The following is a 27,715-nucleotide window of genomic DNA, read 5'->3' as shown; positions in this document are numbered from 1 at the left end:
TACAAATAAATAGCATGTGATATTAGTTTTAATCTATCTAAAGGGCAGCAGATATAAAATGAACCTGAGGCTCAGAAGTTGCTGAAGGACAGAAATTAGGTACGTCCCCCACAGAGACAGTAAAACATCTGTGAGATAACATTCAAACTGTTATTATGCAATAGCTGTATAATCAGGGTTTGATGTTTTACAGAAGTGAGCCCTAGTAGTTCCAACCCTAACCCTGATTATACATGACTAGGTGATCATTTCTAATGAAGTTCAGGTAGCTTAGAGTTTTAAGATGGCACAGAAATTTCTCGGAGTCACCTCACCAAACAAGTGCCAGATTCACTGTTATTCAGAGGCTTTTTTGGCACCGGCAAGGTCTATGGCATGGAAATACTGACAGTCAGAGTGCAACTGACTGCTGTGCTGAATTCAGGGACGTGTTACATACAATACCGATCATGTGCTCAGATTACACTGAATTTCTGCAGAACGCTGCATGTTGAAGGTCAGCTGTGCACCCACCCTTCTTTAGAAATTAATCGGAGCACTAACAGAGTAATAATTTCAGAGAGTCCTGGTATCGGACTGTCTTTATTCAGTTCATAACACTGCTAACAAACCACACACTGAGTCACGTTTCCTTCTTTTTGTCAGTTGGTGTCACTGACTGTTAAAGTGGAAACACAGACGGTAACTAAGTAGGAGAAGCTGACCTTTAGGCATAAACAGTTTGTTTCAATGAAAAAGAAAAGCCTAACTTAACTGTATAGACCAGATGTTTTTTATGAAGTCAGGATTTAGTCCAGTAAAAAGTTGTATGGATAGTATCACTGAAGCACAGATTATTTACATCTTTATAAATAATCTTACATCATTAAAACTGTATGTTTGAAGTTTTAGACAAAAATAAATACATGTAAGATGATCTCTGTGACAGAAAGTCTCACATTTTGTTGCTAAGCACCCGTTTTTACCCAGTATGGCAACATTTGGAGCCCCTGGATTAGATTGCATTTGCTTTAACTAGGTCAGCTTAAACAGACTGAGTTGAAATACATGTAAAAACCTTTAAGGTGTTTCAATGCTATCATCCTATGTTCAAAGAATCGGAAATATCAAAGCGCATTAACTTTGCTGCTGAAAATGGCTCAGCTTACCTTGCAGGTTCTGGGAAACAGCCTCCATTCTGTGGACTTCAATAAAACGATGAAATTAATATGAAGATGCACAAAAAGTTAATCTGTGATCTTGTACTGCTCCTTAGAGAAATAACGAAAGGAAAGATGCATGTCCATACCGCCAAATTTACAAAAAGAAGACGGATTTTAATCTAATAAAACAGTGTGTACAAATCCAACTGCACTGAGTCAGGAGCAGGGAGCAGAGGAGATAGTAAAACAAGAAAATGTAGCGTGGAGATACTAAAGGTGTGAAGGTACACACATGAAACCACCATAAGATTTCTTTTTCAGAGCACATCTGCATATAACCCTCTTTCTCTTTCCACCCTGCATGCATGCACACACGTCACCTTTCTTGCTCTGCTTGCATGCACCCTCTGCTTGTGAACGTAGATACTCACATCCTGTTCCATGTTGTGAGTCAATAACACTGTGAACACAGAGAAGACTAAGCAGGAAGGAACTGAAGCTAACCCCCACACTGCAGGAAACCTGCAGTTTTACAAAGTTGTGCATCGTGTTTAAAAGTTTAGGAACTAATCAAATGTTGAATGTCAGAGGATAAATAAAAGAAATAATATTTATGAAAGCATAATAAGGGTTTAATGACTTTTACTTTTATTATGATGGAATCAATTATAAATATTTTTCATTAGTAGTTATCTCTAACCACCACAGAGACTACAAGCCCATCATCATCAATGGAGCTCCAGTGGAGAGGGTGCAGTCCTTCAAGTATCTCGGTGTCCACATCTCCTCAGACCTGACATGTCTGCCCACATTCAGGTCCAGACCAAAAAGGCTAGGCAGCGCCTGTATCACCTACGACAACTGAGGAAGTTCAGGGTCTCTCCAGAGATCCTCAGGATTTTCTATACAGGCGCTGTGGAGAGCATCCTCACACAGAACATGACATCGTGGTTTGGGAACAGCTGTGTGAAGGACCAAAAAGCTCTCCAGAGAGTGATCCGTACAGCAGAACGCTGCTGCAGGATTGCTCTCCCCCCGCTTCAGGACACCTACACCAGGAGATGCCGGACTAGAGCAGCGCAGATACTGAAGGACCCGTCCCATCCTGGCAACAAACTGTTCCAACTTCTGCAATCTGGTAGAAGGTTCCGCATCTTCCGGGCAAGGACAGAGAGACTCAAGAGGAGCTTCTATCCCCAAGCCATCCGGGCCCTAAACACACACACCCGCCCTCTCACATCATCTATAATTGACTGAGACAGGACTCTTCCAGACACTAAACCAAGGCACAATGTACATTTCAATTCCTTTAATTTTAAATATGTTTATATTGTCTATCCTATAAAATAGTCAGATATCTATTCATATTAATGTACAGAATTCACCTGCTTGCTGCTACTACTGCACATTCACCCAATGTATATATATATATATATATATATATATATATATATATATATATATATAATGTTCTTCCTCTACCCCCCCCACCCACAATTTTTGCACATGTCGAGGAGCGTGTCAGGCTACATTTCACTGTGTGTTATACTTGTATAACTATGCATGTGACAAATAAAGAACCTTGAACCTTGAACCACCAGGGGGAACCAAAGTGCACATTCAAACTGTTTTATCTACATTTAGTTAAGGCAGAACTGCTTTGATCCGTTTACAGTTTTGTACATCGCCTTAAGGCAACTGTTACTTTGATTTGGCGCCGTATAAATAAATAGAATTAAACTGAATTTTTCTGCCATCCTGTTGTAGAAAGTGCTCCAGGAGGATTAGCACGTTTGCCTCACAGCAAGAAGGTCAATTCCAGCACCTGGCCAGGGTCTTTCTGTGTGGAGTTTACATGTTCTCCCCATGTTTGTGTAGGTTCTCTCTGGGTACTCCGGCTTCCTCCCACAGTCCAAAGACATGCAGTTAGTGGGGTTGGTTACCTTTATAGGTATGAATGGTTGTCTGTCTCTATGTGTCACCCTGGACAGGTCCCTTTTAACTGGTGACGTGTGCAGGGTGTACCCTGCCTCGTGCCTTATAGTAGCTGGGATAGGCTGACAATATTAAATAATTAATAGCAGTCAGACAGATGTTGTCATGCTTGACTCTGGAATACTTTGGCATATAGAGGAGGTCAACAGAATGACTGCAAGCTGTGTAAGCCAGGTGGCCAGGTGTTGAGAAGATGGAAGGAGTACTTTGAGAAGCTGATGAATAAATAAAAGCGAGAGGACGACAGTGTTGATGGATAAATAAAAAGGTGGTCGGAAAGAGACGCACTGTGTATTTCTGGATCTAGAGAAAGCTTTGTGAGGAAGTCAGGTGTGGCAGAGAAGTATGTGAGGGTGGCGCAGAACAGGTACAGTGTGAGGACAGAAAGGCAGTGTTGAGGTAGAAGGGACAGATGGGTTGAGGTTACATCAGGGATCTACTTTGAGCTCCTTCATGGAGTGATGATGGACAGGATGACAGATGACATTTGGCAGTTTCTGTCTGCTAAGATGTTCACAGGTGACATTGTGATCTATAGTTTGGAAAACAAAAAAACAAACAACAGGCTGGACTTGAGGTGCTGAGTGTGTGACCACAATGGACAGGATATACAAGTATATCGGATGGAAAGCGAACGTTGAGTGCTTTGGAGACAAAGTAAGAGCTTCAAGGCTGAGACAATTTTGACATGAGCAGTGAAGACACTGGCTGTAGAGTAGGAAGGAAAAAAAGCAAGAGCACAGATAAGGTTCATGGGTGTAGTGAAGGAGGACACGCACAGGGCTGGTGTGACAGAGCAAAGATGTTAGGGATAGTGTGAGATGGAGGCACAAGAGCTGCTGTGGTGACCGCTAAAGGAAGCAGCCGAAAGAAGATGATGTGCAGATTTTGACCATGTACAGATAAAATACTAAATAATTATTCACTTGTGCACCTAATTCTCATTTTCTGAAGTCATTATCGATGTATGACATGTAATCATTCTACCTTGTAAAAAACAAAAAGCAAACCAAAAAGTTCAAAGAAATCAAAAGCCCCAAATTACTATGGCATCCATGCCCATTGGTGTTTGTAAACTGATCACAAATGTATTTTATAATCCCACCTTTTTGAATAACTACACGTTTAAGTTAAAGAACAGAATTATGCAGCAGTCATAAGCCCATTAAGATGATTTTAATTTTCATCAGCTGTACAATTTCTCATTTTCAAAAATGACATCACAAACATTTGTTTTCTTGGTCTTAAAATGGGGACACTTAATCTTAAAACAATTTTCTCAATTTTTCTGCAAAAACAAACAATATGGAATTTAAAAAACAAAACAACCCCAAAACAAACAAATAACAACAAGAAAGAAAGAAAGAAAAAAACAAAAAAAAAAAAAACAACAACAACCCCGCACTGATTTCAGAACAGTCATATAACCTCAAATCATTCCATCAGGACATGAATATGACAGATCAGGTAACTGAACATTTGTCTTGTTACACAGGAAGATGCCTGACCACAACTGTACAGTGCAAATCTGATTCATTTTTTTACACAACTGGGCATTTACATTACAGAAGAGCTAAAGTCACCTCATGGCTGTAATAATCCATAATTCAACTGTCTTCAGAGAAATCAAATCATATTATCTGTTGACACTTGGATCTTGAGGAATCCTGGAAACTGAGTGGAAGTGAGAACGACAACATGGAAATACAAAAGTAGCAATTTGCCAAACAGCTCTATCAATGGGGCTTTTCCAATACCTCAGTTGGTTCAGTCTTAGTGTAAAGCAGTTTAGCTAAAACCTACAATATGATATGCACACTGCACTACCAGCTGGAAAACTTGATGGTGGAGGATGGTGCAGCAATGGCAGAAAACAGCTTACATTAGCAGTTACTTTTCACAGTGTTCATATAGCTGAAAGCCACTGATGTACTGCAAAAATAAGGCTAATGTGTGAGTGTGCAGACACGAAGAAACTGAAATGTATGAAGAACTGAACGCAGAGGCTTAAATGCAGCTTTCCCTCAGAGATGACGAAGGCAGGGGACCAACTTGGCCAGATAAGATCCAGTATGTTGAACAGTGCATTTGCACAAGGGTCATTCTGTCCCTACAAACGAGTTCCAAGTCACTTCTGTTTTTAGATACAAACCCGTCTTCAAGCAACAACTTACAGTCCACTAGAAGTCAAACTGGCCCCACTACGCATTGAACTCAGCCAACTGCAGAGAAACAGTGACAACTACAGAAAGATCAAAAATTAAACTGTAATGCATCACAGCAGACACAAGCTAACCGAGAGACAGTCGGGGGTGGCAGAAATCAATTCAGTTGGTTTGGGTATATATGCTAATCTGTAGAATGTAGAAGCATGATGGTGAGGGCCCTTCGCTCAGGACACTCAGGTTTAGAAAAATACATGCAAGCCTTGCTGTCTCTTTCCCAACACATGTTCAGATAATAAAAACATTCAAAGGTGTTAAAATGTGTATGTACATGCACTCCATCCGCCACAGCTAGTTTTCACTGATTATTGTAGGTGAAGAACGTGTTTGAGCGACTGATTTACAAAATGCATAATGACTGTTACAGTAAGAACTGGGATTAGCTGAAGTGCTTGGGGTGTTCAAAAACCACTGCTATAATACGATATTGTGTAAGTAGGATTATCCACATTTTCTCCAACCAGCAGGGTTTCATGAGACGTGTACGACCCTTTCCTTCAAAAATGTGGACAGGAGGAGAAACATTGAGTGACATATGAATGACAAATATCTCCCATGTGTGAAACAGTTCGGCTGCGTGTGTGATAAGGCCAAACTCATTTATGAGCCGTCTCTTCCGTTTTAGTTTACATAAGTTGACTGGGGGCTAGTTTCAGTTCACAACAAGGTTTAACAAGAAGGCTGAAAAACTATCATCACTCACTTCTATTGATGTCAACACTTACCCCATGCCTACTCACAGGAAGACTCATTCTGCTAACTCAGTGTACAAACAGCTGACTAATAACACCACTATGGTGACCATGTGGCTTTAGGAAAAAAAAATTAAAATCACAAAACTAAGCAAAAATGGCATCTGAAAGTACCATAATGTCATTGTTAGGAAAAGCTACATTTATACCCAGACTTACACACACACACACACACACACACACACACACACACACACACACACACACACACGCTTGGAATTTGCAAAATGAGCATAGTTGTAAAGAACTGCAAGCAGGACATCTCACAGTTCTTCTTCTAAAAAACAAAAAAAATACTTGAATGTAAAGTTCCATCAAATAATGTTCTCATATTAAAGACATGGAGAGGGTGTGTGGGTAGAGACTGGCACAGGATGTGGCTTTGGGTAGGAATAATTAGCAAAATCCACTTAGAGCCATTGAAAAGACATTCAAACTGGAAAAAAGCATTTAACAGCAGAGAGCAGTTTTAGCTTTGACATTATCTGTGTACAGTAAGGGTCACGGAAGGATGTGTGACAGAGACCTGAAACATGGGCATACAGGCTGACACACAGGGATGTGAAGACATTGTGTTTAAACACATACATGCAGCTTCTACTCTTAGTGCACGACTGCTCCTGCTGTCGCATTCGGAAGCCATTTTAGCAGAACGGCTGCCATTGGATGAAGCACGAAATGAAGGCCATGGGGAAGTATGCAGTAATTTTAGTCATAGTCCGGCTACATGTGCGTTTCTGTGTTACGTTCACCGGTCCATCATGCTAAGGATCATCTCTGGTGTCAAATCTCCGTTGGCTGAAGCTGCCGCTGTTTCTTCGTTCACAGGAAGCTCAACAGTCTCTACCCCTTCATCAAGCCCCACCCCCTCCACAGTGAGCGCCACTCCCTGCTCCAGAGGAGTCGCTGCAGAGGCATCGCCTTCCTCCTTCTTCACTATGATGTTCTCCACTGCCCCAGTGCTCTCATCCTCCACCTGAATGATGGCAGCAGCTAAAAAGCACAACAGGCATATGTCTTACTATCCATAGCACTATCAAAAACGACAGGTTCGTTTACTAGACTACTCGTCTTCTACGGTTATTAATCACTAACATATATGGCATACATTCATTTCTAATTTGTCACAGACACTACAGTTAAAAAAGAAAGCCCGTTAATGCTAGAGCAGGACACTTTACTATTCATAGAGGTTACTCTTTTTAGATTACTTCTTTTTTAAATTTGTATTTTAATGCTCACCAGAAGCAGTTGTTTTGGTAGCAACTCTAACGGACTTGCTGGGTGTTGGAGGCTTGGGGGCATTTTTGGGGGGGCGGCCTCGTTTCCTCTTGACTGGTGGCTCATCGGGGGCTGGTACAGGAATGGCGGCTGGAGCCTGGTCCAGTTCCATGCTTTCTGGGTCCTCCTCTTCCTGTAGAAGTGATGACTCTTCCTCACCCTCACCCTCTTCCTCATCATCATCCTGCTCAGCATGATCCTCATCTGAATGAACACACACAAAACAATCTAGTTGAACATAGTTACAGAAAAACACAGCCCTGTATAAACCCCAAAACGGCGTCCATGTCTCACCACTGTCATCATCATCATCCCTCCTGCTCCTCATCTTCCTCTTTCTTCCTCTTCTTCCTTTCTTTGGGATTGTAGCTCCATTCTCAGCATCCTCCACCTCACCGCTGCAGTTCTCTGCGTGGCGAGCCATGGTGTTCTAAAAGAAACGCACCCGTAAACAGTCTGTGTTGTGACTTGCAGGTAACTAGCTGGCCTAGGAGTTGACCCTAAGCTTTCACTTCATGTGTGACAGCTAAAAACACATGTATCCTTACCCTTCGGGTGAAGGTCTTGTTACACTTGGGACAAACAAAGGTGGCAGGGATAAAGTTGGGGTCATGGTAGCGTTTGAAGTGCATGTCCAGGAGCTGCTTCTGTCTGAAGGTCTTTTCACACTGGCTGCAGGCATATGGTTTCTCTCCGGTGTGGGTTCGGCGATGCATGACCATGTGGCGCTCCTGGACACAGCAACATGAAACCACAGTTTTCACTGTTAGCAGCAAATATTATTTCATATATCATGCATGCAATAACGGCCAGCAGTTAGATAGTTGACAGACTGCTGAATGTATGGTCATATGGTCTCATTTACACTGTGTAGTGTTGTGCTGATGACGTCAGGGATCGATAATGGTCAAGTTAATAGCGATAGCGCAGTGATCAAAGTAATTCAAATCCTAATTGATGTATTAAATTAGTATTGTCATTGTGCTAAGACTCTTAGCTTTGTCCACCATGACTGGAGAAGTCAAGAATACTGGTGGCTGCCAGTGCTAGATCCCTCAGCCTCCTTGTACATGCACCTATGGTATGAATTGAGAAAAAAAAAATCCTATAATGAAATTCCTGAAAACGAAATCCTACATCATCTCATTCTCGGTGTCCATACATGCTGACCTGTTGGGGTAACGCCTCAAAAACCGTTTTAGTGGTTATCCATCATAACACCATACTGTCCCAGTACAGTTTGCTACTATCAAACTGCAGAGCCTTCAGCTTCCAGACTCACTCTCAGACTTCTAAACATGAATAGATGATTCACACTTGATACTAAACTGAAACAATAATATTAGTACAAATATGAAAAACCTGGTTGTCACACAATATCAGTTGTATTACAGACCTGGCGACAGCAGTAGTCACACATGTCACATTTGAACCTCTTCTCATTCTTATGTGACTTCTGGTGCTGGATCAGAGCGTAGCGCTCATGGAAAACTGCGTCACAGTAACGACATTTCTTTCCGGTCTCAATGAATGAGTGTTGCTTACGAAGATGGACACCTAAGACAGCACACAGATAACAGGAAAGTAAATTAGGTGGCAGAAACAGCAAGTTAAAGTAAAGTACCATGTGTGTTTGTGTGTTTACACAGTGTGTTTTACCCAAGTCACTCTTGCGTGCAATGACAGTGTCACAGTGTGGACAGTGGAATTTGGCCACATTTTCAGTGTGCTTCTGCAGAATGTGCATCTTCATGGTTCCACTCTGGGTGAATCGGGCATGGCAGATGTAGCACTCATAGGGTTTCTCTCCTAAGAATGATGATTGAGCACATACAATGTTTTACAGTTTCATGTTTTTCATTTCTTTCTCATTTCTCAAAGAGGCCTCTATGCCAATATTGGAGTAACTGGGTACTAGCAGTCCGTACCATTTCTAACTTGAGTAATTTAGTTTGGGAAGCAATTTATTATTCTTTCGCATGAAAACAATCAATAAAGTTGTGCACCAAAGAAAACACTTCATTGCCCTTCAGTTCTTTAAACACACAGGAGAGGAGCAGTTAAGGTGTCGGCTTTACCTGAGTGTGTCCTCATGTGTCTCTTCAGCTTGTAAGTGTCTCTGCTAGCGTAACTGCAAAGACTGCACTGGAATGGACGCTCGCCGGTGTGGGAACGAATGTGACGCTTTAATTTGCTCACCTACACAACAGTCACACACAAAGTTACATTTTGGTAAACACTTAAACACCAAGAACACAAAGCAGACAATAGATAAACTTGCCTCCACACTGGCATAGTCACACATGGAGCATTTGAAGGGTTTCTCGTGTGTGTGCTTGTAGCGACGATGGCGAACCAGCTCTCCACTAGTCACGAAAGCCATATCACAGTCTGTGCACTTGTGTGGACGAGTTCCTGCATAAATAAATGTAAGATATATGGAAGCAATCCTTGCATACTTGTGTGAAAAAAAATATTGAACTATCAGCACAGTACAACGTTGTACATTTTAATGACACCACAGATTCATGTTTACCGGTGTGAGTGTTGAGATGGTTTCTTAGCAAAGTGACTGTCCTAAAAGCTCTTCCACACAAATGACATTTGTGAGGTCTCTCATCTGTGTGGCTCTTCATGTGCCTGTCCAAGTTGGAGCGTCGAGGGCACGTGTAGCTACACAGCTCACACTGAAATGTCTTCTTCACTCCTAACAAACAACAAAGACATCGAAAGATTTCATATTCAGTAACAGTGTTTGTATAGCAAAACAATGCAATGCATTTGGGGCTAGCTGCATCTACGGGGCACGCGCCTTTAACTAAAACAGTCTTAACTTACAATATTAAGTTTCAACTGTTAAATACAGCTGCTGAACCATTAAGTTAGGACTGACTGTACATCTCTATTCATATTCTTGTTGTGTGATCACTTTTGTTTTGATCGTTCAGAGCTGATTTATATCAGAGAAGACAAATAAACAAGACTCATTAAGTCAATGTGCATAATCTGGACTAGGTTTAAGTTTGTTTGGCATAACAAAGATGGATCCTTGCAACCAACTTACTATATCAATTCCCTAGAGTACCAGGATTATGAACCCATGTACATATATAGATTTTGGGAATCATTTTTAAAGAAATTATATAAATCACTGCAGCACAAAACAAACAAACAAACAAATAAAAAAAAACACATGGCTGTAGGGTAGGTTTGCTAAGTAAAGCTAGTTTTGATTTAATAATTGTTTTCTGTCACATGTTCCTGTATATTACTGTAAGGTACAGTAGTGTACAGGAACCTAGATATTAATGGGGTTTTTTTAGCCTTAGGCTGTATCTGCTGGCTTGTTATGTTTGGTAACATTGCCACTCGAGTTTTCATTAATGGTTTCTGTTGTCATTTTATCTTATCTCATTCACACACTAACGTAGTGGTGTGTATGGCTGCAGTAGCCTAAACAGCCAGCTGATCCTCCTATGCTGTGTATTTCAACTTTCTGTGGTTATAAGTATGCAACTACGCTGGGTTGGTGCAGTGCTATTCTCCAAACCCATTTAAATGTATTTATAAAGCACATGAAACAAAGGTTTAAACAATAAATTAAGAGATACACCACACATACAAACCACAGAATAAATTTGAGATTTAAGGCATAACATGGGGAAGTAATTCACTCCACAATTTAGGAGCTATGACACACTAATGTACAACTCAAGCAGAGTTGTACCGCCTCAAGTGGTGTCAAATCAATCTGAGTAGGTGCTAATGGAAAAAGCCCTTTACTTACCCTTCTTCTTTATCTTGGTAGGTTTAGGTGGTTTCATGTTGCCGACCACTTTCTCAGCATTGACCTCAGACAGAAGGCCCTCCTGCTGTTCTTCCTCAAAGTCATAGACACTGACATCCATATCCTTGTCTCCCTCAGCATAACGCAGACGACTCTTTTTACCCTGGACAAACAGCAAGTTCAGTTTCAGTACAGCAAAGTCTCTTAAATCTGCATTTACAAAAATAACAATCCCACCACCTTTCTTACCTTTTTGATCTTCTTAACAACTCCAGATGGTGGCTGATAGTCTGGGTCCTTAGCCCAGTTTGGGTCGTCATTTGGAGGCTGAACAGGCTCCTCTTCCCCCTCTTCCAGAAGCTGGTTACCCACCTCTTCATCTTCCTCCTCGTCAGGTTGTGTTTCTGCTCCTTCCTCCTCCTGTTCCACAGTCTCCACCTCACCATTAGCACCAACCTTAACTACCTAAACATGAAAAGGCACAAACTGCTCAGTCAGGGGGTGTTATTCAAGTTTTATTCAGAACATACAGGCACTACAATTGAGTTAAATGCACTTTTGGTGCAAAATTATTACCAACAAACAGAGAATGAAAGCAAAAAAAAAAAAAACCCACCAAAACTTAAGTACTAATGAACCAGTAGAGAAAGGTGAGCAGCATCTTAGTTAAAGGGGAAACTATAGTTAGCCACTTTTTAGTGAGTGCTTTCTTACTGGCTTACCAGCAGAACGTTCAACAACTACCTCTTTACATCACCCTCCAGAATTTGAAGATTGGAACCAAAGTATAAGGTTTCAAATGATAACAGAATTGCTACGTTAAATGTTTTTTCCTAATTTCTTGCTAATGTATGTCCAGTACTGGAGGATCAGTGGGAAAGCCAAGAAAATATGTAAGTGGTTTGCATTTTGTTTCACCACAGGATCTTCAGCAAGTTAATTCTCTGTGGAGAAAGTTACTCTCTCAAGGACAGAGAGGAAGTCCACTGGTACTGATATGTTTTCCTAAGTTTCCAGTTCAATTTTAAAATTTCCCTCCTTTTCACATTTTTCCATTATAGCTCTTATGATTTTACACTTTCAATTTGTGTAATCCTTGGTATATTTTAGAAATGTATCGAATTCCTTGAATTGATTTATATGCCATTAAGAGAACCTTTAAAAACAACTGACACATCTGCTTCAACATCTTTCTTTTTAAACGCATTTCCCATATAATGTCGATTTTTGTGAAAATCTATAGAAGTCTTGATTTGTCAATCCTTGTTCTTTCAAATCTTCAAAGCATTTTAAAAGTGGTCCCACTAAGTAAATTTTTTATTCAACCAAACCTATGTCTTTTATCCTATAACCTATATCTATATCATTCTTAAATCAGCTATCAGTTTTATTTGGGCTGAATTCAGGGTCGTATATTATCCAGTGTATCGGTCTATAGAGTTCCTTGGGTTGCTTCTCTCGGACCACACTGAACCAAGTCCTAAGAGATGTTTATATCCAGGGGTTGGATTCATTAAGGTGGAGCAGGTTCTGTAATGGAATATGACTTTATATTTCCATCTCCTTCCACTGTGCTGTGCAGACTGAGTTACACATGTCCGTCAAGGTTGTGATCTGTACTGCCCTAAACTAATCTCTAGTATTTGGCAGGAAAAGACGTTCTTTGTCTTTAGCCACTTGCAGGGTCTTAAGTTTAATCTTGGGTCCTTTGCCCTGCCAAATAAAACTGCAAAACCACCTGTCAAGCTCTTGAAAGACTTCTCTTTCTTCTCTCTAAGCACTTCTGGTGCATGATCATGTTCCAAGAAAACCTTCCTGTCTTGAAAAACAAACCCCCTTTTTCTGCCAGACAATTTTGAAATTTCTTCCTTTACCTTGAAGCTGCCAAACTTGGCCACTATGGATCACTGAGGGGCAGCACATGGCAGCTTCAGAGCGACAGAGTGGTGAGCGCTCTCCATTCCCAGCTCCATAGCATGTGAAATAGCCAACTTCTCCCTCGATGCATTTTCTACAAAAGCAGCTACATTGGGCAAGTTTTCTTCTATTCTGTGAATTCTTTCAAATCTCGACCTTCCTTCTTGGTCATTAACCTGGCTTCCAGCCAGCTAGCATGGGTGTCAACATTCTTTCTTCTGCTTCTGTAATTCTTTTTTCAGTGTGGTCCATTCCCTTGCTCATTTTTACAATTTTACCTTTAATTTCACAGAGTTCAGTACTGTTTTCATGGAAGAAGTCTCTTAACTCTTTGAGGATGGTTTGAAGATTAGTTGAGTTGCTAGTATCCTGTTCCTCCATCCCCAAGTGGCTCTCATCAGGGTCTTCTTCCCACACAAATAGGGCCTTTATCTTGAAGTGGGACACTCTTGTATGCCTTCCTTTCAGCATAGTGATACCATCTCTTGAGTTCAGTGGTCAACTAGTTAAAGTAGGTTTACATATATGACGTATTTTTTCCCTAAAGGATCAGGAGCTCAAACTTTATGCTCCTACTGTCATATCACCCAAACTGGAAGTTTAATGACACCCAGACCCGAAGAGGACACTTGATTGTTTTTAAAGACACTGATCACTTCAGTTCTTTATATGTTAGAACTTTCTACAGTGTGGGCCATTTATATGGATACACCATAATAACATGGGAATGGTTGGTGATATTAAAGTCCTGTTTGTGGCACATTAGTATATGTGAGGGGGCAAACTCCTCATGATGGGTGGTGACCATGGTGGCCATTTAGAAGTCGGCCATCTTGGATACAATTTTTGTTTTTTTTCTATAGGAAGAGGGCCATGTGACACATCAAACTTATTGGTAATGTCACAAGAAAAACAATGGTGTGCTTGGTTTCAACGTAACTTTATTCTTTCATGAGTTATTTACAAGTTTCTCTTTGTTCACAGCCATTGACATGTCGAAGAGGTTAACACGTGAGGATCGGATTGAAATTGTGTTGATATCTGGTGAACGCAGTAACCGGGTCATTGCAGCAGTTTTCAATGCAAGACACCCTACGAGACCACCCATCTCCCATGCTACACTTAGCAAACTACTTGCTAAGTTTTGTGAAACTGGTTCAGTGTTGGATTTGCCAAAATGTGGATGCAAGAAAACTGTCACTAATGAAGAAACATCAGTGGCTGTCCTAGCTTCATTCAGCAAGAGCCCACAGCGTAGCAAGAGCCGCATGTCACTGGAGAGTGGTATTAGTCCAACATCCCTTCGGCAGATATTAGCTACTCACAAATGGCACCCTTACAAACTCCAGCTACTGCAGCATCTCAACGAGGATGACCCAGATCGGCGCACAGAATTTGCAGAATGGGCAAAACAAAAATTGGAACAGGACCCTCAGTTCACGCAGAAGATTTTGTTCAGTGATGAGGCAAACTTTTATGTGAATAGTGAAGTTAACAAACAAAACCACCGCTATTGGTCTGACACTAACCCACATTGGATGGATCCCTCAAACTGTTGGAACAACAAAAGTGATGGTTTGGTGTGGTATATGGGGTACAACGATAGTGGGTCCATTCTTCATCAATAGGAACCTCAAGGCCACTGGATATTTGAAATTGCTACATGATGATGTGTTTCCCTCTTTATGCACTGAAGCTGGCACGTTCCCTGAGTATTTCCAGCAAGATGGTGCACCACCACATTATGGGTGCCAGGGTCCGAGCATTCCTAGATGAACAGTTTCCTGGAAAGTGGATTCGTCGTCGTGGGCCAGTTGAATGACCCCCAAGGTCTCCCGATCTGACCCCCTTAGACTTTTATCTTTGGGGTCATCTGAAGGCAATTGTCTATGGTGTGAAGATACGAGATGTGCAGCACCTGAAACTACGGATTCTGGATGCCTGTGCTGGCATTTCTCCTGCGGTGTTGCTATCAGTGTGTGAAGAGTGGGAGAAGAGGGTTGCATTGACAATCCAACACAATGGGCAGCACATTGAACACATTTTATAAGTGGTCAGAAACTTGTAAATAACTCTTGAAAGAATAAAGTTATGTTGAAACCAAGAACACCATTGTTTTTCTTGTAATATTACCAATAAGTTTGATGTGTCACATGGCCCTCTTCCTATTGAAAAAAACAAAAGTTGTATCCAAGATGGCCGACTTCTAAATGCCCACAATGGTCACCACCCATCTTGAGGAGTTTGCCCCCTCACATATACTAATGTGCCTAAAAATCAGAGAACATTAACCTTGCCCTTTTAAATTCAACTTTTCTCTTGTGTTAGTTGCTTTTAAAATATCTCACATAGTTAAGGTTGTCACAATAAAAGATTAAAACAATTGTTTTTCGGGTCAAGTAAGCAACAACAATGTTGGTACTGATACTGTGGTAAAAAAGTATCTGATTCAATAGTAATTTTTAATATTGATTAGTATCATTTCTTGCAACACTACTATTAGATACAATATTTTTAGGTTATCTGAGACTGCTGTAATTCTGCTGACTCTGCACCATGTTTTCCCGAGTTGGTAAGATAAGCTTCTTGTCTAGTTGCTGGCAGACTGTTCTCAGCAACTTATAAACTGCAGCCTAGCTAATGATCACCTATGGGCACGGATGATCTAACCAAATAGATACAAACTGAATTTTTGGAATGTGAAGAAAGGTCACAATGATTGGCTAGTGTGAAAAAACACATATAAAAAAAAAATAATAATAATTTCGCCCAATTCTTGCTTGTATAAATGACACATCAAGTGATAAATAAGTGTTCTTACAAGGTGTGTTTGACCTGCTGTGGCCTTTACATTAATGTGACATTCAATTTAGACCAAAGCTTTGCAGCAGCTCTTACACAAAGGCTTCTGAGCCTGACCTAAAGAATATACATTAATCATTTTTAACATTAAACGACTAAAAAATATAAACCTTTGACTAAAGTACATATATAATTTTCAAATGTCATGCATGAGTTTACAGTTGTACATCTGTGTACCTGAAAGCCTTCAGGCAGTGGAAGGGTGTGACAGATAACTGGGTCTCCATCTTTAGGCATTGCAGTAGTGTCTACAAAATTGCCCTGTTGAAGCGCCTCTACAGTAGTGGCTGAAACAGGCACCTGAACCAGCTGTAGCTCCCCCAAGCCCAACGCGGCTTGCTCCTCCATGTTCACCACCTGAGGACAGGACAACAGAAATCATGCCTTCTGATTCAACAGAGTAGTGAGATTACACACACACACACACACACACACACACACACACACACACACACACACACACACACACACACACACACACACACACACCAATCTGGGGGGGTGGGTTTGCCTTATTTGATAGAACAGTGGAGAGAGGCGGGAATGTTGAGGGAAGTGCTAAGAGTAAATGGCCTTGGGATAAACAGGCCTGCATTAGTTTTAGGAATATGTGTCGCCTGCTCAACTGTGTAACCAGCACTCTACTGAAACTAATAGACAACATTAACTAATAGAAAACATAAACTTCATTAAAACTATATTAAAAGTCTACTGGCTTTGTTGACACCACAAATGGATAAAAGTAAAAAAAAAAAACAAAAAACAAATATGAAATGGAAAAAAAGTACCTGTAGGGTGATTATCTGCGTTTGATCCACAGTTGTCACAGTAGCTTGGTGAGCACCACCTGGCACCCCTCCGACCACACCCACCGCAGCTGATGATCCTCCCACTGTAGCATCTATTACCTACAATTGTGCATAATAATGAGCACTGTGGTAAAGATGCATATTCTGGAAGGCATGCTTGGTACTCTAAATTCAATAAATGTCATATCTAAAACTAAAGTGGCATCAAAACATAATATTTTCATTTTTCTTCTAAGTTTAAATAACTATTAAATCCTGAAAAATAACGTAAAATAATGTAACTGTAACTCACCTCAGTCTTCATCTGCAACAGGGTGGGATCCAATGAGTCCATAACCATCATTTCAACACCTGTGCCACCTTCCACACCAACTCCTTCCATTAGCTGTTGCTGGGATTGAGTGGCTGCTGCCATTCCTTCCCCGTGACCTGTTGGATAAAACAGACCTGTTGGATAAAACCTTTGACTGTTTTAATGTCAAAATGTCCCTGGTTACATTACAAATGAATGCTTTTTTTTAAATTTTTTAACAGCTAAACGGTAAAATTACATATGAAATGAGTAAGAACCTTGTTCTACGACAACTCCAGCTTGTCCCTCCACCACACCCCCAGCCTCAGCTGCTTGCTGAAGGAGATCCGCCACCATGGCATCCTGGCTGTGAACAGCTTGGATGGACGGAAACTCTTTGGTGGGGACATCCACAACCCCTACACCATCTGTTGGCCTCCCGTCCATGCTGGGTAGGAACTGAAATATTGTGTTGTGGAAACAAACATGTTCTAGCAGTGTGGGGCCATATTTCGTCTAGGACAGCAGTATACAGTCTTACAACTGAACACAAGAAGTTGACTAAACTATGACCATATAAAAACCAAAGGAGAAGAAACTAATCAGTAGCCGGTTACAGTTTGATCATGTATCTGTTCACCAGCATGCTAAACTTCCATCTCAAAACATGACATTTTTCTGATTTAACGTTCTCCCATTTCTATTGATACGGAGGATTATTGCACATAAAAACATGATTTCTGTATGCATAGCATCTACTTTCAGAACTTATGAAAATATGAAAAACAGATTATTCAAATATTTCATATCATTAACTAGTGAACCGGATATGTACAATATTAAGATTCTGGATAATATTAAAATGTAAAACAAACACCATGCTGCCACTATCAAGCTGTACTCTCAGAATGGGAACAAAGTGAAACTTATAAGGCTCAACTTTTTCTTAACACTACAGCTGTTACCTGGAATAGAACGGATAATGACTTAAACATGACTTTGCTGACTAGGCTGCAGTCTGCAGGGTTCTTGTACCAGAGATCTCCTTTTTTTGCTGCTGAAAGCCCTGAGCTGTGCTCGATCAAATGCCTGCTACCTGACTGTCCCTGCCAACCTGAAGGACAGGAGAGGGATATATTACACAGCAGCACTATATGCTTATGTATTCCGTGCACATTCACAAGCAGTGACTTTAACTGCATCATAAAGCAGGGAAAAGGGTTGTGGACCTGAAGGAGTACTATGAATGGAAAAAAAAAAGGAAAAAAAAAGTTTCGCACTAAAAGCGTCTACAGCATGTATTTTTCTCTCTGCCGCTGCAAGATCACACTACAACATTAAAACTATGTAGTGTTACACATCATGGTGAAATCTGATATAAAGAGGTTTAAAAAATATCTTAGAATAAAGGATCAGCGATATATGACTACTGCCATTTGCTGGTTTCCCCCCCTTGAAATCTTTTATTTACCAGTACTAGCCTGAATAAATCAGTATGTTTCAGGGTAGGCTGAATTTGTACTAACAGACTCATTAAACCTGCACTAACCCCCCCCCATTCTTCTATAAGACTAGACTTTATTAACAATGAAGCAAAACAAAACTGACACCATCACTGCTAATTGTTTAACTTGAGCAAAACCCTTAACTGTACACAAAGGGTGAGATCTAACAATCAGCTTTGAAATATGCTGACATTTTACACACCACACAGTCCAGAGAAAATTGCATTAGTAGCTTAAGAAATGATATGTGCTTAGATCTGAATACTGTGCTAAAAATTCACCTTTTTCACCCTTAAAACACCACACATTTAGAGATGTGTATGCATTTATATATATACACTTGAGATGAAGTAGTGGCTGTGTAACTACTCTTACAAACACCATAACCCCAATGTGATTTTAGAATACTGGCAATCCCTGAAATGTGTTTGTGAGATTCGACACATTTGTCTTTATTTGCTAAATGTGGGAAACTGGAGAGGCTCTGGCAAAGGCCTTCATACATCCTTCCATTTACAGCAGAACAAATTTACCACAAAACAGCAATCACTCGGAGCGGAGCAGTCAGTTGTCGTCCCCTTTCAATGCATTTATATAGCTGTATTTTTGTAGCTCTCCAAGCCGAGTCGTAGAGGGAGCTCTCTGCTGTAATATATATCTGTGGCTATGAGGCTCTAGGTGGGCTTAGAATAAGCGACGAACTGGCAACGGGTGTAACAACACCCGACAATTCAGAGCACGTCGTGATGGGCTAAAAAGGAGAGAGGTGCAACATTCAATAATGGAAGACGGCTGGGAGAACGCTAAATGCTCATCTGATCTTCGAGAACGCCAAAGATCGTTCTGCTGTGAATGCCTCGTCACTCTCCCGCACTTGCCTCGGCGTTTCCGTGTGTGTACTTTGCAACGAGGGGCCACAATAATCAGTTTGGTTCCACTATTTCAGATGCGTCAGGAAAGTGCTGAGTAAAACCTTGGTTAGGGTCACGTTTCGAGACTCCGTTGCTTCGAAACATTCAGACGTATTAAGGGCGTTGGGTACAGAGGGCCTTAAGCCTGTCAGGTCGACGTGATCCTGTTAGCTTTGCTAACAGTGACTGCTAACCAACGCTAGTAGCTATCTCGCTTCTTTTTCCCCAAATATAGATTTGATTAAACGTTATGCAACACGCTAAAGCTCAAAGTAACGTGAACAGGATCACCCAAAACGACGCAACAATTATTTCGTGCTTGTAAGATTGTCTGGGTTACACTTTATATTAATGCAAACAAGCTAACGTTAACTAACTTAAACCCGCCAGTTCGATGTCGTCAAGGTAGCAAAAATGGGAAACAAAGAAGCGAGAAAATGGACGCCTTGGCCTAAACTCTCCAACCAAATCGACGGAGTACTCACAACATGTCTTCGACTATATTTTAACAAATACGTACGAAATACAACTGGATGTATACATATTTATTGTAACTTGTGTTTTTAAGCATATTTTGACAGGGTTTTCAATAACGATAGAGGGAGACAAACACTCTCCGACGAGCTGCCCGGACCCAGAGCCCCATCGTGACACCTAGAGGCCGATTAAAGATCCTGCAAACTCCCCCCTTATGTGAAAAGTAGTGATACTTTACCTCTTTTAGTCTGTTTCTCCTTCTGCTTAACTCGGCGGAAAGCACAGAGTCTGTGCTACAAAGTTTAGCCGACTAGGGAAAAATGCGGGCTTCTTCGCAGTTTGTTTTAATCCTTCTCCTGCTTTAGCAGAGTAGCTTCTGCCACAAAATGGCAGTTGGAAGCTCAGTGCGCCTGTGCGGCCGCTGGGGGGTGGTGTCGAAGCTGCTGCAGACACACTGATTGGCCAGGAGGGGCGCCCCGTTGGAATACAGTGAAGCCTATTTATCACAACGTTAGGAAAACTGACGCTTTCACAACCCTCGGAAATGCGACATTCACAAGAGAATAAACCCGAGGCGTTAACGTTTTCAATAAAATATACAAATGAAAACATGCTCATTTAGAACCAAAGAAAAAGTTATTTAACTGAAATGTTTTTAGTCTGTTTAATATTTAATATTATGGGAAATATTAACTTTTTTTTATTTGTGTCTGACACTAAAATAAAGATATGCAAAGCTTTTAGCTTTCCATTTATTACATGAAATGACTTGGATGATTATCCTGAAGATATACACCCACATCTGAGCTGTAACTGTGTCCTGCTTTTTATATCTATATATATATATCTATATATATATATATCTCTATCTATATCTATATATCTATCTATCTATATCTATATATATATATCTATATATATATGGCTAAAATCCTACTCTGTGTGTGTTTGTGGGGTGGGGGTGGGTGGGTTAACACTCAGATACACAGAGCTCTTCATCTAAAGATGATCAATCGCACAGGAAGCTATCTTACAATGTTTTAATAGTTTTTTCAATATACTTGACACAAGAATGTTTGAAAATACATCTCAGAACACTAGAATTAAAACATTTGTTTACAATGTTTCACAATTCCCCAAGCTTGATAAAAAACAATTGCATACATGTGTGTCCTGCAATGGGATTTCATCACTTCACATTCTCTTCATTCTTAAAGTATCTCATTTCTGTCTTATTGCATATCTCTTATAAAAAAAATCAAGGCACTTAAAAACTGAGATGCCTTGATTGCAAAAGGAACACCTGTAGATTTCTGTTGTCCTATAGAAGTCAGTGTAGTAAAAACATTAAATACAGTGGTAGCATTGATATATACAGTGATTCCCTGCATGACATCAGCTCTATAACAGGATTCCAGTGACAGTGCATTCTGGTGATCTTCTTAAATTGTATAATCAAACCAAAGATCATTTTGGATGCTTTGAAGGAAATTCCAAGTTGTTTCATTTTTTTCCTCATTTTTTCCTCCCTTCAGCATCTGTGATGTGCATACGATAACTACAGCTGTAAAACACTCTCTTTTCTGAATCTATAAGTACTAAAATGTGACATCCAGCTCATATTTCATAAAGTAAAATAGACCAAAGTCCCACAGTTTAAATCTTTTTTTGTTGTTTTAAATCTGTTTGCCCAAATCCCTACCATTTAAATTCATTTTTAGTTGGCTTTTCCTCACAACTCACCTCAGATGGGTGACAAATTAAAGGAAAACAATAGTAACATGCATGATCAATACATCTAACTAGAACAGCTTCAATACTCCGTCAAATTGATTTGAGCATCTGGATCTCTACATTTTGGTTCAATATCTCTAACAGCCGTTCAGTTGGGTTAAGATCTGGCACTTGTGTCTAATTTTGGAAGGGACCACGCCCATCAGGAGAGAAAAGCTCGCTGAATGCATTGCGATGACTCACAACTTTGGATTAATTTGATTAAATGGACTTAATCCATTAGGTAGTGCATTAGGAACCTAGAAACACATAAGGAAAAAAAATATTCTTGTTAAAAACTGCCATCAAGCATCAGTGAGACTAAAACTGCTGAGTTTGATATAACAATGAAAAATCAGACATTGTCATGAAAGCTCACAAAGCAATAAAAGTAAAATACCAGGCCTGCAGACACTATAGCCAAGTTAGTGGTTCAGTGAGGCACTACAAAAGGCACAGCAGCATTCTGAGGTAAATGCAACTGCTAACAAAAACTTTCACAATTACAAAGTCAACATTTTGATTCTGTATAATGTTAACAGAATTGGTTTAGTGTAACTGTATGCTACACTTTGCTTAATATAGAGTACAGCTGAGGCTGATGGGAATCTAATTTTGCAAAACCAGGTAGACATACTCAAGTATGACCCCATGATGGCAGTAGAGGGACAGTCATCTTCCTTGCAACATTCTGATCAAAGATAGTCTAATTCAAGACCTTTCATCTGATAGCACAGCTATAACTGCTCATCTGTCAATGTTAATCCAACTGGTCTTTACCACAGTACTAGTGTCATACAGTATGAGATTGGGATATACAGCTGTAGGCCCCAAGTTAAATTCCAGTAATGGTACTTAGCAAATGAGAAAAGGCAGTATAGTGACATTAGCATCAGCAGTGTCACTGTAAAACTATTATAAGAATGCATTAAAGTGAGGAACTGAAGTCACTTGGACACTTTGGCATTTTCAGTCATATGTGTCATCTGTACATTACACAACATGTTTGTTTGGACTCTGTGTCCTAGTACAGTGTCCGAATCATGCTGTATTTAAACAAAGATTATTATTACCTGCATGATCCACAAGTACAAAACACTTTTCCCCCTTTTTGTTTGTTGAAAAACTAATGTGCTTTAAAAATAAAGGTCATTTTTAAAAACTCAATATTAATAATATATATATTATGATAGAAAATAAACATTTTCATATATATATATATATATATATATATATATATACATACATACATACATACATACATACATACATACACACACACATCTCCATCAGCCACAATTACAGTGGTCTGCCTAATATTGTGTAGCATTTTCTCAAGCTGCCAAAACAGCTCCAACTAATTTAGGTGCGGACAGAGTCTCTGTAGGGATCCCATGACACCCCGCAGATCTGATTGCGATCTAGGGGAGTGTACGGATTGGGTTCAAAGGTGGGATCTTTGTTTTCTATTCCTGAGCAGTTGTTTGGGTGGTAGAGCTCAGTTTCTTGCTAAGTAAGTCTGCCAATGTTAAGGAATCACTGCTACAAGTTGGTGTATTTGGTTTGAAGTAATGTTTAGGTGAGGCGTACATATCAAAAATAAATAGCAGGATCCACACTTTCTACAGGCACAGTGGACATTTAGATGTCACTTCATTTTTGTAATAGTCTGTTTCTGATTTCACCGCACTACCCGAGATTGCCCTTCTCTACATCAACCTTATTATGCAATTCTGAGCAGCTTATTTGTTTCAGCTCTGTTGAAAGAGCCAACCAACTAGTTCCTATGACATTAACATTAATAACAAAAAAAACCAATAATACTATCACATACTTTGCTTTCTAAAGTGCTGCTCTCATCCAACGTGTCCTGAGACACACGAGGGCCCTCAAGCGTTAACTTCTAAAAATCTTATTTTAATGCACAGTGATGCGGCATCGCTTACGGTGACAGTAAGCACTCCTTTGCACTCAAAAATAAAAATCTCAAGATATATTCCATAACTCTTGTCTTTGCTAATCAATTAAATGGTCTTTGAAGCATTTTTGTACACCATTTTTCTATCCCTTAATAACCTTACATTCATAATCTTCTAGTCATTTCTGTGATGAAATACAAAAAATGCATATTATTAAATTCAAGAATATGTGTATTTTAAGAACAAACCAAAGTTTTTTCCATATTTAAGTTAGTATGAATTTCCACTTCAGTATTTGTATTTGCAAAAAGGTTTGCTCTTGGACTTTGGTGTTTTGGGTCATACGATGAACTCTGCCTCAGAGAAGGCTGATGTCTTTAGTTAACCTACCAACTCCACAGACACACTACTTTTTAAACTGTAGCATGTTCTGTTCATTAGCTTTTCATGCTTTACATTCTTTGGTCTTTGTTTTTGGTGAGACTTGATTAGAATGTGTTGCCATGTAGAATACACCATGTAAAAAGTTCAGGTGTAAAGTCATCCTGCACCTCTTCAGTCAGTCTGTGTTCCTTGTGTTTACTTCGTCGTCACTGACAGAGCTCATTTTCAATATCATGTCATAAAAAGCAGTATCTTCAGTTTAGACATGTTAATTCATGCTTTTACGTGTAAATATACTTTAATAGCTTCACATTTAGCTAAGAACACTTTGCAAAAGAAAATATGCTTCTTATAGCATTTCATCTGTAAAAATGTCAAATTCTGGTAAGCAAATAATGCAACATTAAGGCAGATTTACGAGCAACACCATAATAAAGTGTCTGATGGGCACTGTGTATGTACTTTTTTTTTTCTTTTAAAGAACGTAGGCTAAATGGTAACCATCACTGCAGACGTTCCACAAGCTGTAGTTTGTCTAATCTTCACTTGATGCTTGCTCTAAAGGCGAGTCCACCCATAGATTCCCCTGTTAAAATGTCCCAGTTCAGAGCAGAAATAAACAGGTTTGCAATAACTATAAGTGGGGGAGGGGCTGGTTGTCAGTCATCCTCCATGACATGTTCATTACACTTTGACACTTTGTCTTGGCACAGGGAGTTATACCTAATAGATGTCTGCTTAAGTTCCACGTCCACCAAGTAGAGTTACTAAACTGGACCTGCCATATTTGAGCTAATAAAGTATGTGCTACAGACCACCTGAGAAATCTATGTGGCAGTGTTGGTAAATGTAATTTTAGTATGTTCTTATTCTGTTACTTATCACTACTTACCAGACTTGTCTGTGCATTGCAGTTTAGAAATCCAGCTAGCTAAACAAGCTTAGTTGTTAACTTAGAGTTTAGTATAAAGTTAGCAACTTCCTGCTCCAAAAAGCTAACATGGCAGTGGCAAGAATGCCAAAGTTTACACTTCATAATGTGGCGTCTAACATCACCATGTCCATCATTCATATGCAGTCTATAATGTGGTCCTATTTTATTAAAAAAAAAAAAAAAAAAAACCATTTGGACTTGGCTTCAGATCTATTCAGTAGCAAGCAAGCAGAAGTACAGTAAATAGTTACTTTGACAGTGACATGTGGGGAGATCGTCCAAGCAGCCTTTAAGCTAGGCTAGAGACAGCAGCATCCGTTAAGAAAACACATTTTCATGTAATAGCAGAAGTCTAACTCCCACTGGGATATGACTCTTAGTGTAGTGACTGTAATATCATTGGTAAAAACCACAGCTTTCTAGAGCATCCAAAGAAATAGTAGTAGCAGTAAGTAAACAGTATAAAGATTTAACATTTTGCGCATTTGTGGACCCAGGAAAATAATTATAAACAAGGTGACTCTGAAAAGCTTTTGACTTATGATGTAGATGAATATTTTACATTATTAAGACGTCTGATGCATTTCTTGTTTGCAGCCAGTGTTGGAGTTTGTTTTGTTCTGACAGGATATATACTGCATTTAACACATTTTTCTTTATGTTTTTAGCTACAGTCGTAGCTGAAGAGGACAGTATACCCTATATTCCTGTGACACCATGTCAAAGCATTGCAAAAATGACATTATACTCTCCAGTGTTGTCACTGAATTTTTGTTTTCAGCAGCTGTAACCGCCTGTGTGCGTGTTGTGTTAAAAAGCCGTGCTGGCCATGCTTCCTGGTGCAAAAAGTCTTGAGATGCTGTCCTGAGATGTCTCCACGTGTCTATGGGCCATCTTCCCTTCCTCACCTGCTCCACAACATGAATGGAAGAGCAAAGAAAATGTAAGAAATAAATTAAAGGAGGAAAAGACTGGATGGATATGTTCATTTTCTCCAAAGACATCTGTACTGGTCAAAGACAAATGGAAGAAAATAAAATATAGATTTCATTATGTCTGCCTTAATTATCAACTTGTAGATGAATGCCACAAATAGATGAATGAACAGATTAAAACAAATGGATCAGAACTCTTACAGTCACGTTACTGTTGCTTGTGCATTATTCTCAACATTTACATCAAGGCATATTAAAAAGGTTCTCATTTTATAGTGCAGGTCAATATTACTCCCAGTTAAGTGACCATTACGTCAAATACTATTAATACTGAGACAGATAAGTTGGGATCCAATTAGAAATTCCCAAACCTCGACAGTCTGCACAGAAGTGCATCATTACATTTTAGAATATGTCAGAGTAAAATGAACATAATAGAAATGGAGTATAACCAACCATAAAATCCAAACTACAGTCTGAAAAAGAGTTAGTCTTGCTGTTCTATTGTAAATAATATGAAGGTTATTATTACCAAGCACTAGCAGTGTTTGTTTGGCAGCATCTCGCACTTCTTCCTTGTCTGCTCGGCAGAGATACACCAACTGATCAATGCTTTCTTTGGCCTGGAATAATAGCAGAATGAATACAGTGACAAATGCATTTTGTATAATACACTCCAAACAGAGTGCATACAGACAGGTGTTTAAATGTCACCTTTATCAAATCAGAACAGCAGCTTTGGATAATAGCATAAATTCTGCGCTTTTTTGTACCTTGAGACAAGCTAAAGCTTTGCATCCACATACTCGATTGTCCACATTCTCATCTTCCAGCAGCTCCAAACAGCTGACCAAAGCCTGAGAAGGACAAGATGCACAAAATGTTTCCAGGCTTTGATACACCAGTTATGGGGTTATTACTGGCTTCTGCAGCACAAACCATGCACAGGTCTATATACAGCAGGATCAAAAGGTCCTTTTGCTATTCAGGAAGAAAACAATTAGGACAATTTAGCAGGTAACATTTTTTACAGAAGAAAAAAAAAGAAAAAAAACACGTAAAAATCTTTCACACACACTCACACACACACACACACACACACACACACACACACACACACACACACACACACACACACCTGTTTTCTCTGTCTGGGCTGAGCAGCGAGGCTTCTCAGTACAGAGCTGGCAGAGGCAGACACTTTGCCCCGAGGATCTTTTAGTAATTTGGCCACGGCATGAATTCCTTCTCTCCTCAGGCTGCACTCTGCAGGGCGGCGTAGAGCATTGACAATCACATCCTGGTCAGATGACACCAGGTTCTGTACCAACCATACTGTTGAAGGAAGGTTATTGGAGGTTATTAATAGCACAAGTTTTACTCTTGTTTTTCCTTTTAAGCCATTTTTACACTACAGCCCTGAAACCTCGTACACATCACACAGCTGAGCTGTAATGAGAAATATATCCAAAACCTTTGGACCATAACATAGTCTTTCTCCTGCTAACTGCCCTACTACATTGAATTTAACTAATGCGGGAACAAATCAGGCAATTGCCTGGCTGGATTGTTGCTTCCAGCACACTCCATGGGCCTGATCTAATAAACAGAGCTACAGAGCTTCATGCCACAACTGCAGATTATTGCGGAAACGAGTGGAAAATTCTTCAAGATGGATCAAGTAATGTAATGACAAAAATAACATTGCAAATGCAGGTTTTTACACATGTGATCCTCTTTGGAAACAGCATGGGAATTCAGAGAGGTAGCTGATAAAGCATCAACAGGTTTCAGAGGGCTAGTATATTATAATCT

The 27,715-nt window shown here is 39.9% G+C and overlaps 3 protein-coding genes across 9 annotated transcripts in view; all 3 read right to left on the bottom strand.

The window, feature by feature from the left end:
• The window catches only part of carmil2 (capping protein regulator and myosin 1 linker 2), a 58,757-nt gene extending 57,211 nt beyond the window's left edge, over window positions 1-1,546 (bottom strand). For both annotated transcript variants that reach the window (XM_040026660.1, XM_040026661.1), the window contains exon 1: window positions 1,149-1,546. In XM_040026660.1, coding sequence (XP_039882594.1) covers window positions 1,149-1,176 — 28 coding nt within the window. In that variant the 5' untranslated portion in view covers window positions 1,177-1,546. The remainder of the gene's footprint in view (window positions 1-1,148) is intronic.
• Window positions 1,547-4,297: 2,751 nt separating this feature from the next.
• Window positions 4,298-20,521, bottom strand: ctcf (CCCTC-binding factor (zinc finger protein)). 3 transcript variants are annotated; one of them, XM_040026656.1, is made up of 17 exons: window positions 20,194-20,521; window positions 18,028-18,176; window positions 17,341-17,521; window positions 17,063-17,217; window positions 16,750-16,869; window positions 16,139-16,318; window positions 11,432-11,647; window positions 11,183-11,345; window positions 9,932-10,102; window positions 9,677-9,810; window positions 9,474-9,594; window positions 9,055-9,204; window positions 8,792-8,952; window positions 7,944-8,126; window positions 7,690-7,825; window positions 7,357-7,599; window positions 4,298-7,107 (listed from the first exon to the last, which is right to left on the bottom strand). In XM_040026656.1, exons 2-17 carry the CDS (start codon window positions 18,055-18,057, stop codon window positions 6,863-6,865), a joined length of 2,589 nt encoding a protein of 862 aa, XP_039882590.1. In that variant the 5' UTR covers window positions 18,058-18,176; window positions 20,194-20,521; the 3' UTR covers window positions 4,298-6,862. The 3 variants fall into 3 exon arrangements, with proteins under 3 accessions (XP_039882590.1, XP_039882591.1, XP_039882592.1); XM_040026657.1 differs by having other exon boundaries at window positions 17,063-17,199; window positions 20,194-20,520; XM_040026658.1 differs by lacking the exon at window positions 18,028-18,176.
• Window positions 20,522-24,466: 3,945 nt separating this feature from the next.
• ripor1 (RHO family interacting cell polarization regulator 1) overlaps window positions 24,467-27,715 on the bottom strand; it is a 41,772-nt gene continuing 38,523 nt past the window's right edge. For all 4 annotated transcript variants that reach the window (XM_040026654.1, XM_040026653.1, XM_040026655.1 and 1 more), the window contains exons 21-24: window positions 27,039-27,235; window positions 26,674-26,757; window positions 26,433-26,523; window positions 24,467-25,873 (exon numbers count right to left, since the gene is read on the bottom strand). In XM_040026654.1, coding sequence (XP_039882588.1) covers window positions 25,776-25,873; window positions 26,433-26,523; window positions 26,674-26,757; window positions 27,039-27,235 — 470 coding nt within the window. In that variant the 3' untranslated portion in view covers window positions 24,467-25,775. The remainder of the gene's footprint in view (window positions 25,874-26,432; window positions 26,524-26,673; window positions 26,758-27,038; window positions 27,236-27,715) is intronic.

This window comes from Simochromis diagramma, unplaced genomic scaffold (assembly GCF_900408965.1).
Source record: "Simochromis diagramma unplaced genomic scaffold, fSimDia1.1 OVJJ01000293.1, whole genome shotgun sequence".
Classification (NCBI taxonomy): Eukaryota; Metazoa; Chordata; class Actinopteri; order Cichliformes; family Cichlidae; genus Simochromis; species Simochromis diagramma.
The sequence above is the reverse complement of the archived record's forward strand: the minus strand, read 5'-3'. Positions and strand labels throughout refer to the sequence as shown.

Excerpts from the sequence above, each read along its gene's own strand:
- ctcf (XM_040026656.1), bottom strand. The coding sequence starts at position 18,057 with ATGTTTAAGTCATTATCCGTTCTATTCCAG. Across the intron at positions 17,522-18,027 it reads CATTATCCGTTCTATTCCAG|TTCCTACCCAGCATGGACGG; the intron begins GTAACAGCTGTA and ends ACAATATTTCAG. Across the intron at positions 8,127-8,791 it reads GTGACTACTGCTGTCGCCAG|GAGCGCCACATGGTCATGCA; the intron begins GTCTGTAATACA and ends TGCTGTGTCCAG.